At 39.0% G+C, this 12,562-nt stretch overlaps 1 protein-coding gene across 1 annotated transcript in view; it reads left to right on the top strand.

Annotated features, from left to right (window-relative positions):
- The first annotated feature begins 325 nt into the window (after positions 1-325).
- The window catches only part of LOC110889563 (BEL1-like homeodomain protein 4), a 30,757-nt gene continuing 18,520 nt past the window's right edge, over positions 326-12,562 (top strand). Inside the window, exons 1-4 of the mRNA XM_022137117.2 lie at positions 326-480; positions 668-1,766; positions 2,446-2,828; positions 3,337-3,397. Coding sequence (XP_021992809.1) covers positions 771-1,766; positions 2,446-2,828; positions 3,337-3,397 — 1,440 coding nt within the window. The 5' untranslated portion in view covers positions 326-480; positions 668-770. The remainder of the gene's footprint in view (positions 481-667; positions 1,767-2,445; positions 2,829-3,336; positions 3,398-12,562) is intronic.

The following is a 12,562-nucleotide window of genomic DNA, read 5'->3' as shown; positions in this document are numbered from 1 at the left end:
AGCATTTTAGTCTTGAGATGAAGACACCAAATCCATTTGTTTTAATGTTTTTCCTTTTACCTACTTCCATATGAAATTCAGGACATAATCGTAATTTCATCCTCATAATAATACTAGTCTATTATTTTTTCTATATATGAAAATATTGAGGGTTTTAGATGTTATTTGTCAAATTAAAAGAACATAAATAAAAAATAAAACAATTGTGTTGAGTACAAGAGAGGGCATTGAAGAACAGCGACCACCCCCCCCCCCCCCCCCCCCCCCACACCCACACACTCAAGTGTAATCAATTACTATCGACCTATATATTTATCACACATATATATATTACAAAAAAGTAGTTCGTCTCTTTCTCTCTCTATCGACAAGACGATTACAAAGAACACTCAGTAAGAGAGAGAGAGAGAGTTCAAGAACTGAGAAAACGATATCTGAGAAGTTTGCTACCTCCCTCTCTTTTTCACAACAACATAAGAGGTTAGTTTAGTATAGTAGTCTTGCTTTTCAATTCACAAAAAGTAAAACAATTATTTATTTATTCAACATTTTTTTTAATCAAATTTGACAAAAAGCTAGTATCATGAAACACCCCATTTGATGCTTTGTTTGTTACCTTTTTTTTTGTCTTTAATCTCTTATCATTCTCAAAATATGTCGAAAATAGGGTCTGTAATTGTATCAAGATGATGTACAAAAACATCTTAAAGGTATCATGGAAGTAGCAAGTTCAAACAAATTCAAGATAAAAGCTACACCTTTTGTATTCTATGTCACAAGATTATATCTTCAATTTCTCACATGGGTTCGAAAGATCGTCAACGTCGACGCAAGATCCGATCCAAAGAGACCCACCACCTCCGTCACTAGTGGCGTTAGAACAAATGGAGGGCGGACACGGTGGTTTACCGGCGGTGTACGAAACCGGAACAGCCGGTATGTTATCCGAGATGTTCAATTTCTCAAACGGTGGATCCACCTCAGCAAATGAATTATTGGAGAATCATATAAACTACCAACAACACCACCGTAACCACCGGCAGACCACCGCCGGAGAGTGGTACGGTAACACTGCTCAAGCCATGCAACTTTTCTTGACAAACCCTACTACATCTTCACACTCTAATAATAATAATCTATCTACCAATTCTACCCTTCACCATCAGCAAAGCTTTGGAAGTACAACCGATACCGAACAAGGGCATTTCGGTCCTTCTAGCCAGTTTACATGGGTACCTCCTGGTGGTAGTGGTGCATCTCATGACACAGAAGGTTTGGGTGGATTTGAAGGGCTTTCACTATCATTATCTTCAAGTTTGCAGCATCTTGAAGCCGCTAAAGTTGAGGAGTTGAGGATTGGAGATGATCGGATGATATACTTTAATCAGGTATCAGGTGTAGGTCATGTTGATCCTTATAGGAGTTTGAATATGCAAGGAGGGGGAGTTATGGGTGCGAACCATAATCATCCGGTTCATGTCGGGTTCGGATCAGGTTCTTCTTTAGGAGTTGTGAAAGTGCTTAGAAATTCTAGGTATGCTAAAGCAGCTCAAGAATTGTTGGAAGAGTTTTGCAGCGTCGGTAGGGTTAATTTTAAGAAAAATAAGTCCGCTGTGAAACATAACAATTTAGATCAGGATCCGAGCAACAGTAGTAGTGGTGGTGGTGGTGGTGCTTCTTCTTCAAAAGATGTTCCTACTTTGTCATCAGCTGAGAGAATTGAGCATCAAAGACGAAAGGTCAAACTCTCTTCTATGCTTGATGAGGTAAGTCAACTCTCTCTCTCTCTCTCTCTCTCTCATTCTCTCTCTCTCTCTCTATCTATCTATCTCTCCATGTGGCTCAAAATTCCAGCAGGCCGGCGAACATTCCGGTGAGTGATGTTGTTGAAAAAAGCCGGCCAAAAAGAGGTTTATTGACAGAATATGCTGAGTTTGCTTACTACTAATTTTCTTATTTTCTTTTAAATTATTAGTAAAAATAATCAACACTAAATTTGGATTTGGTAAAACCTTGACAAGCTACTTACATACTATAATCATCTTAGACTAAAATATTATAGGGTTATAGGTTGCTTAGATTTTTAATTTATCTTAAAAAAGTTTTGTTTTTTCTTGTTTGAAAATTCATACACATTATTGGAAATTAAAAAATTTCAACAAAGTTTTAGAAGTCATGGTGTTTTTATTTAATAAGGTAATATGAAGACCTAATCTTTGGATTTATTCAGAGAAAAAGTTAGCCTTTGGAAACACAACAATCTTGTTGGCGTCCAATATTGTCATCAACAGGGATAATTATTTTATAGATCAATCAATCATTATTCTTGAATCTTGATCTCGTACAAGTACTGCCAATTAGTACATATATATGGGGTGTTTTGTTGTCATAAACAATATATATTTTGATTAGATGACTCAATTATATTTTCTTGATTAAATGTAGGTGGACCGGAGATACAATCACTACTGTGAACAGATGCAAATGGTGGTGAATTCTTTTGATGTAGTGATGGGATTTGGTGCGGCAGTGCCATACACGGCGCTGGCACAAAAGGCAATGTCTCGTCATTTTCGTTGTTTAAAAGACGCGATAGCCGCGCAGTTGAAACATAGTTGTGACTTATTGGGGGAGAAAAATCCTAATTCTTCCGGGGTCACAAAAGGTGAGACACCAAGGCTTAAGTTATTGGAACTAAGCCTTAGACAACAAAGGGCATTCCATCAAATGGGCATGATGGAACAAGAAGCTTGGAGACCACAAAGAGGTTTACCAGAACGTTCTGTCAGTATTTTAAGAGCTTGGCTTTTCGAACACTTTTTACATCCGTAAGTATACATTTCCTTATTTCTTCATTTCTTAGGAATCTTTTCTTAGTTTCATATATTTGGTGAATATTAAAATGGGCAATGATTAGGAATGAGAAGGTAATGATGTAGTCATATTTTAAAATAATTTTAATTTAAACAATGTTGTTGTAAGCTTTAATTATTTTCTTGAGATATATTAAATAATGAATGTATGTGGGAGTGTAGGCTGATAGTGTCTCTTCAACGATAATGCAGATAAAGTGGCTCTTTCAATATATAATTCTTTTCGTGCTCAACTGTGCCTATTAAAACCTAGTACCTATATAAACAACATCCCTTCCCCCAATACACTAAAAACACAAAAAGAGAGGCAAATGAAAGAATGTCAACAGTTGACCATTTCCCTAGTGAAAAACTTCAACAAACACACCTTACTGCATATACTTTAAAATGTAAAAGCATAATGAACTTATGAAAGAAAGTTTGAAGGGTAATTAAGTCAAATATATATTCAAATCATTCTCAGGTACCCAAGTGATGCTGATAAACATTTGTTGGCTAGGCAAACTGGACTGTCTAGAAGTCAGGTTTGTTAATAATACTTAACTTCTCATCTCTCTCCATCTCAATTTATCACTCTTGTGCATGCATATATTAATGGATATGAAGTGAAAGATACAGCTATCGGTGCCAAAATTTGCCTAGCTTTCCTTTAAAATGATTACAAGATCTTAAAGAAAATGTTCATAAAGAGTAGGAGAAAAGTGAAATAAATCATGGATGAGAGATGCCATTATTAGTATAAAAGTATGTTAGTTAATCCATCGAAAATTTCCGTGAAATTTTGTTGGTCTGATAATTTATTAATACTTTTTTTATATATATTTAGCTTATATATTTTATATCGTTTTCTTTACCTTTATAAACCTTTTTGTGTAGGAGTGATGTCAACTTCTTGTTGGTGATTAAAAACTTATATTTTTGGTTTCCAAGATTGTTCTTATTTTGACTTTGTTGCAAAATGTAGATAAGTAAACTGACAAAGAATTATGAGTCGACACATATTTATTTTCTATAAAACTCGAAACTATTATGTATATAAAGTTAATGAGTAAGCAGAATTATTAAAAATTATAATTCTTCAACTTGTATATTTTAATCGAAAACTAGTTGAATTCCTTCGTGCATTGCGGCGAGAATTTAGTATGTATCAGTTTGGTTCGCTAAAGTATCGGTATGGCACTGACACATGGTATAGCAATCGAAATAGAAAACCAAAAAATAGAGTCATGATATGCCCAAAAAGATAAAGACACGTGTTTACATCGATAAAAGAAACCATGAAAAATTACCGGTAACGGTTCCGACAATGTCGGCATTGGTACTGATGTTGTTTGGTCGGAATCAATTCGGTTCATCAAGTCACCAATAATTACACTTAATATAGCTTACGATACCAAAGTAAAAAACTTTATTTTGAAAACAACTTTATTTTCAAGAAGTTTGGTCGTCGACACTTAGTGTTAAAAACCGTGTTGAATGATTCTTGTTTCCAACACTCTCTTAGTCTTTTTATTTGTCCCTTGACCTTTACATACAAATTGGCTCAATTATAGTATTTTGTTTTGTATTTTAATTTGAAGTAAAATATATGATCTAGAGTAAAATGAATATGATGAGTGTACTGTTTATCCTCTCTTTCTATTCATCTCTTTGTGACCTTTACATACAAATTGGCTCAACTATAGTATTTTGTTTTGTATTTTAGTTTGAAGTAAAATATATGATTTAGAGTAAAATGAATATGATGAGTGTACTGTTTATCCTCTCTTTCTATTCATATATATAATAAATGTGATATTAGGAATGAACTTCGAATACACTTATCATAATTATTATTCTATTAATAATTATAAGATTGTAGGTCCAGGTTTCGGGACCGAAACCGTGATTTTCATGATAATGTTCAAAGATGGAAGAGATAAGAGAGATGATAAACAAACAAACTTTGTATTAATCCGGTAGTAAACATTACAAGTCGGCCCGGTTACATGACAACCGAACTAATACCAAAGAAGTATACATCCGGGGAGAAACCAAGTGGTGATTTCTCCCGGTGAGGTCCCAGACCTCCTCACACTCTCTAGCACACACTTGTGCTCTCACTCTTATGTTTTACAAGACAAGGTGTTGGTACTTATACCCAAACACAGGCTGCAGGTCGAAGGATCAGACTGACTGGTCGAAACATCATCCTTCGATCAGACAGTCTTCGAAAGATACACACATGCCTCGAAGGATACCATATCCTTCGAGGTCCATCTTCAACTTTCGATGGGTATCTTTCGAGCTCATCGAAGGATATCAACAATCCTTCGATGCCTTATCCTTCGACACTAACATTAACAACCATAACTTGTCTTGCAACAACACACGGTCAACCGAATAACCCTCTCGTTTGACCACTTCAAACGAGCGAGTCTATACATGTTCGATAGACCGTTTCACTAACTATTACAAATTCAGCGTAAAATAATAACTAATCTATTCGACAAGCATCGGACACAAAATCTGCATCAACAAATTCCCCCTTGTCCGTTGCTGTCGAATGCTGAAAATGCAACTGCAATCATTGATCTTTAGTCAAGTAATCATCTTCTCTGTGTTGACGAATTCCCCCTTGACCGATGATCCAGGTAGGTAGTATCCTGATGCTCATTGTATAAGATTTCCCCCTCAAAGTACGCGTATCCGTGTTGAGTGTTGTGCAATTTCCTCAAAAGGATCAATTGACCGATCTTCCGCTGATCTTCCAATACTCCAACCGGCATATGATAAAGGTTCCATTCTTAAACAACTGCATCAAGTCTTGATCTTCAAGTGTCTGTGCAAAACATTCCACGCTGAACCGTTTGAATCACCAGAAGATCATAAACTCTACCACCTGAGATTGCGTTTAGAATTTTACCGAAGAAATTCAACATTTGAAAAAATTTTTATCCCCCCATTTCTTTGGTAAAATCTCTAAACCTTAACAGATTCTTTCCACTTCAAAGAAACTGTCGTCAAATGTTCACCAATTCCCTCCACTGAGCGGAACTGTCATCAATCTTCATTGACTGTTCTCGGTTCCGAAAATTCACGAACATGACTTTCTTCTTTGCATAATCTAGTTGAATAAGAACGTCCCCTGGTACCCCGTAGGATCTGACTTGTATCCCCCCAAAGACCAAAGTCTTTGTGAACTCGTTAGGACCGGTATAGACGTTCCAGGTTCATACGTACGTCTTCAAATGCGAGTCCAGTCAAAAGCTTTGGTAAATAAGTCGGCACGTTGGTCATCGGTGTGGACCTTAACAACATCGATTAGCCTTTTCTCAAAGCAATCACGTATGAAGTGATATTTGATTTCGATGTGTTTGGTCTTTGAATGCTGCACAGGATTTTTAGTGATATCTAAAGCAGCAGAATTATCAACGTAAATAGGAGTAGTTAGGAATTCAAAACCGTAGTCCCGCAATTGTTGTTGGATCCAAAGAACTTGTGAACAACAACTTGAGGCAGCAATGTATTCAGCTTCGCATGTTGATGTAGCGACACACGTCTGCTTCTTGCACTGCCATGTGACTAGGCGATTTCCTAAAAACTGACATCCAGCAGTTGTGGATTTGCCGTCGATTTTACATCCGCCAAAATCAGAATCACTGAATGCGACCAAGTCAAAGTTATTATCCCTAGGATACCACAGACCGGTGTCTGGATAAGCCTTCAAATAACGAAAAATCCTTTTGACAGCTGCAAGATGTGAGGCCTTCGGGTTAACTTGATATCTGGCGAGCAAGCACGTTGGGTACATTATATCTGGCCTTGATGCTGTGAGGTACATAAGGGATCCGATCATCGCGCGATAGTATGAAGGGCTAACAGGTTCACCCTTCAGGTCAGGAGTAATTCCATGATTAGTTGGCAGTGGGGTACCAATGGGCGTTGCATCGGACATCTGGAACCGGCTCAAGATGTCTCCAACATATTTTGTCTGATGGATGAATATCCCAGACTCCGTCTGTTGTACTTGTAGGCCCAAAAAGAAATTCATTTCCCCCATAGCACTCATCTCGAACTTATCCTGCATGATGCGCTCGAAATTCCTACACAAAACATCATTAGTAGAACCAAATATAATATCATCAACATATACCTGTACCAGAAGAAGATCTCCATCTTGTTCTTTGATGAAGAGAGTACAATCGATAAGACCTCTTCGAAAACCGTTCTCCAGCAGATATGTAGATAAGGTTGCATACCAAGCTCGTGGCGCTTGATGAAGACCATAGAGAGCTTTGTTGAGCAACCAAACCCGATCGGGATGGACAGGATCTTCAAAACCTGGAGGCTGTTCGACATATACCTCTTCTTCAACCACACCATGTAGAAATGCACTTTTGACGTCCATCTGGTAAACCTTGAATCCTTTGAATGAGGCATAAGCCAGAAAGATCCGAATAGCTTCCAGACGTGCAACTGGTGCATAGACTTCGTTGTAGTCGATACCCTCTATCTGACGAAAACCTTGAACGACTAAACGAGCTTTGTTCCGAATAACCACTCCACGGTCGTCTTTCTTGCATTTGAAGACCCATCGAGTGCCAATCTTCTTGTAGTTCTCAGGTTTTTCAACAAGCTTCCAAACACCCAGCTTGTGAAATTGCTGTAATTCTTCCTGCATGGCTTCAACCCAAGCACTGTCTTTCAATGCTTCTTTCCACGACTTTGGTTCTTCTTGTGACACGTAGCACGCGAAGGACCAGTCATTCTGTTGGCCAGATTCTCTTATAGCTGAATACAAACCAGCATTCCGGTTGTTTCTCAGCTGATTACGCGTCTGCACTCCGCGATGGACATCTCCTATGATATTCTGCTGGGGATGGGTATCGTGAATCCTCATTTCAGGATTATCCGGTACACGAGCATTGATACCCAAATTATTCAAATTAAGATCAACAACCAACTCCACACCAGGAATGTGGTTAGAGGTGGATGCATTCCCTTCAGCAGTATCGATATTCTGCGTATGAGGTGTATCACCAGAGGCACCTTGAACAGGAGCAGCTGGAGCTGAAGATCCTTCGGCTGCATCATGATATTCATCATCTTCAGAAGAGTCATTATAATCAGCAGCATCTTCATAAACCTCATTTTGAACCATATTGTTGACTGACGAAGAAGCTTGAGGGTCAACAACAATAGGTCTAACCAATGGCGAGACAGCAGCGTTGTCACTTTCCAATAACATCCGAGCCGCTGCTGATTCTTCATCAAAGGTTGGCAGATTGAAGGAGTTAAATAGCCCATCATAATCGAACATCCACGGATCACCCGGAGCCCTAACAGGACTCGTGTACCTTTGAACCCTAACTTCGCTCCATAGCTCAATCTTCTTGGTAGCTAGATTCCAAACACGAAAATTTGGAGTAGCATATCCAAGGAAGAAACCCTCGATAGCTCTTGCACCAAACTTTCCATCCGGCTCAATCATAGTACAAGGAGCACCAAACGGTTCAAGGTAAGAAAGATCCGGTTTCCTTCTCTGAAGGAGTTCGAAGCAAGTCTTGCCATGTCTCTTAACTGTAAGAACTCTGTTCAACGTGTAGCATGCAGCCGATACAGCTTCTCCCCAGAATTGAATAGGGAGTTCCGACTCTACTAACATTGTTCTTGCAGTTTCAATAATAGTCCGATTCTTCCTCTCAGCGACACCATTTTGTTGTGGAGTATAACGAGAACTGTACTCATGAAGAATGCCTTTAGAAGTACAAAACTCATCCATAACTTGATTCTTGAATTCAGTTCCATTGTCGCTTCGGATCCTTTTCACTTTCAACGTATAGAGATTCTCCAACATTGTAAGAAGATCCTTGAGAATGCCAGGAGTTTCACTTTTGTGTGCCATAAAAGATACCCAAGAAAATCTAGAGTAGTCATCAGTAACTACTAAACAATAAGCATCACCAAACGTTGTCTTGTGCTTCATAGGTCCAAAAAGGTCCATATGAAGACGTTCGAGAGGCATGCTAACAGTGTTGATTTTCTTCAAGGGGTGAGACTTCTTTGTTTGCTTCCCCTTTTGGCACGAGACACAGATATCTTGCAAATGAAAACTTCTCACAGGCACACCATTCACAAGATTATTTTTCACCAAATGGTTCATCTTTCTCAAGTGAATGTGTCCCATTCTTCTGTGCCAAGATATAGACTCCTTTTCTGTGGCTTTTGAGACAAAACAAGTAACTTGTGCAGATGTTGTAATCGCCTGGCTCATGTCGAGAATATAAAGATCATTAACTCTCGGAGCCGATAAGAGAATCCATTCTTGTGGAATTTTGAATCCAGGTTTCAGCACATAGCAGCCAGCGTCATCAAAAATCACTGAGAACTTTTTATCGCAGATTTGCGACACACTGAGAAGATTGTGATCAATTTGCTTCACATAATTGATCTTGTCAAAGCACACGATACCATTGGAGATACTTCCTTCTCCAGTGATGTACCCGCCTTTATCACCCGCAAAAGCAACATACCCTCCTCTGATATTTCTCACGTCGTACAGGAGTCGTAAGTCGCCAGTCATGTGCCTGGATGCTCCACTATCAACAATCCAATGACTATTAATAGTTCCTCCTAGAACATCCTGCACATGTCAAATAAACACATCAGTTGAGAATGGGGACCCAAGCCTTAGTGGTCTTGGGTCGTCCCTTGGCATCACGATACGTAAGCTCTATCTCTTGATGGTTTTCAAGAACAACTGCTCCCCCTGAATTGTCACCCGACTTAGGTAACCAAGTTTGTCTGTGCCTACCAGTTTTTGAAGATTCTGGTTTTACAGGTTGTGACACTCTTGGTTCCTTTTGAACTGTTTTAACTTCAGATTTTAAAGCTTTTTCAACGGTTTTTATGTTCTTACGTCGTTGTTTAGTTTCTTGTTCTTTTACAGTTCGTTTATCTTGTTTAGGTGAAACTGACCGACGTTGAGGGTGAACTGTTTCAGGTGGAGCCTTTTCAACCAATTTCTTCTTTGGAGCATTTGGGCAATTTCTGATAATGTGCCCAATTTCTCCACATTTGAAACAAGTTCTCCTTTCAACAGACTTAGGAGAACTTGATCGACTACCAGATGTTGAGCTTGTAGAACCTGAGATACTTGCTTTTTCATCACACCCGTTTGTGTGTTGGGTGTAATTGTTATCACTGTTTCGTTTCAAAATCTTGACTTGTTGTACAAAATCAGTGTTTGATTTGTTTTCAAAAGTCTCAATTTTGTCTGTACCTTTTGATGCTACAAACTTAACATCTTTTCCTTTTTTCATGTAACGAGCTCCTTTTGTTTCAACTTTAGCCTTTGGCTTTGGAGCTCGTTGTGGTTGTTTACCCTTAGAAGCAGTAGGTTGTCGAGTGATTGGAGAATTTTGATTACCAAATTGTTTCCTAATCTCAGCCTTAGGAATTGGATCACATTGTGTTACCACAATTCCCGGAAGTGTTTTTCCCAAAAATTTGTTTGTATTGTCTTCAAAGACTTTGTCAATCAAAGATTTATTTACATTTTTAATTGGAAAAACATGATCTGAGTAGATTTTATTATCTCCAACCAAAGTGTACAACACATTACTGCTTTTAACAGTAGACACACCTGTCTCATCAATCTTGACAGGATCAATCACTTGCTCCTTAACAGATGGAACATCAGGAGTATCAGGATCACAAAGGATGTGATTCTCAATGGGAATGACAACTCCTTTCATCTTGTTAAGTGAGTTATCCTGTTCACTCACATCCACTTCTGGTTCATCATCCGATGACTCACAGTCCTCGATGATTGGAGGACTTTGTTTCATGGATGTTGAAGCTTCCTGTTGCTCTGTGGATGTATTTTCAGAATTCTCCGGTTTGAACCCTAAGCCAGTAGAAAATTCCTCAAAGTTCAAAGGCACACTGGGTTCATACCGGGGCATTTCCTCTTCATCAGGCATCTTGGTATAGTTGTCCATCAAAGGGGGTGGACACGCCTTATACCCTACACCTTTCACGTTACCTTTCAGTTGTTGAACGTCTATGATGTGATCAAGCACAAATCGGGAGTTAGAATAACTATCCAATTTCTGTTTGATCGCATCATGCTTGCATTGGGCAATGGCTAATTGCTTCTTAGTTTCTTCCACAAGATTAATGTATTCATTTATACTTACTTGTTTGTGGTAAACTACTTTGTTAACCTCGGACACATTTTTCTTTAATGTTTCTATTACAGATTTAAATTCTTTTTCATTCCGGGTTAAAGCCATGTTTGCCTCTTGGCATTTTGACAGTTCAATAACCAAATTCTGATTATGACTATGAAGCTTTTCTGATTCAAGCTTCATATCTGCACATGATTTACAAATACTAGGAGCAGGAGGTTCAGAAGTTACCTGACTAGTAGAGGCTGAATCATTTGCCATAAAGGCAGTTTGAAAAGAAAAAGCTCCATCTTCAGAGAATAGCTTTTCCATTTCCATTGATGTAGCAGCAGCCTTCCTAATCAGAATTGATTTCTGACATTTAAGCTCATCAGCTTCATTCAGAAGATCCTGAATATCTTCACCTTCTTCCTCCTCATCAGGCTCTGAGTGATTATCCCCAGAAACAGAGCCTTCTTCATCCGAACTGCCCGAATAACCAGAACTGTCATCGCTCCCAGAAGATTCTTCTTTATGAACCTGCTCGATGACCTTAGCATACAATGCAGTTCCACTTCCCTGATCACCATCACCAAACTGAACTGACCAGTCACATCCTTCATCAGCTTGAACAGCTAAAGCCCGATTGTGATTGGTAGCTCCAGGCTGTCCCTGATTGTTGTTCACTGCCACCATCCTCCGTTCACGGTTTTCTTGTTGGGCATTCACATTCGTCTGGTTTCTGAAAGGGTTGTGATTGCCGTGTTTTGTTGGTCGAGTGCACTCACGTTTAAAGTGCCCTTTCTCGCCACAGTTAAAGCACGTGACGGCATTAATATCAAACCCATACTTCGTGTTTTTCTTTCCTTCCAACGAAGTTCTTCCAGTTCGTGCCATGAAATCTTTTGCCCTTCTAACCGCACTAGCAAAAGCCCATTTAATATCCATCAACTCCATTTCTTCCTTGTCGATCTGATCATAATCTTCATTGGTCATGTTGATGTTTCCAAGCTGACCAGCTACCAAACCACAGTAAGCACTGACCATGGTGTTGATAATTTCCATATGTTCCTTAGCAACTTCAATGCTAAGGTGTGAAAGATTTGAGTTGTCGACTCGGATCGTGTGATGACTTTGAGGCTGAGGTTGAGGATTGCTTGTGTAGTGAGCTTGCTGTTGTTGTTGTTGAGGTTGTGGTTGTGGCTGTGTTGGAACAGGAATGTAAGACCTCGGATCGAATTGAGGTTGTGGTGGAGCAGCTGTTGATTTAGGAAATGGAAAGGAACTTGTATTGGACACAAAAGCAGTTTGAAGCTTCGGTTGCTGAACAGAACTAGCTGAAGGACCAAAACCAGGCAAATACATTTCTGTATTCTGAGGAGCTGGAGCACGCCTTGCTTTCCTAATTTCTTCATCATTTTTATGTTCCAGCTTCTGAATGAACTCGTAGATGTTAATCTCATCTAGAGCTTTAGTATGCTTCAACAACTCAATAAACGAACTCCATTTTGGGGGTAGGGCGTCAGCAAACCTATT

The sequence above is a fragment of the Helianthus annuus genome, chromosome 12 (assembly GCF_002127325.2).
Source record: "Helianthus annuus cultivar XRQ/B chromosome 12, HanXRQr2.0-SUNRISE, whole genome shotgun sequence".
Classification (NCBI taxonomy): Eukaryota; Viridiplantae; Streptophyta; class Magnoliopsida; order Asterales; family Asteraceae; genus Helianthus; species Helianthus annuus.
This window is presented reverse-complemented; position numbering and strand designations above follow the sequence as displayed.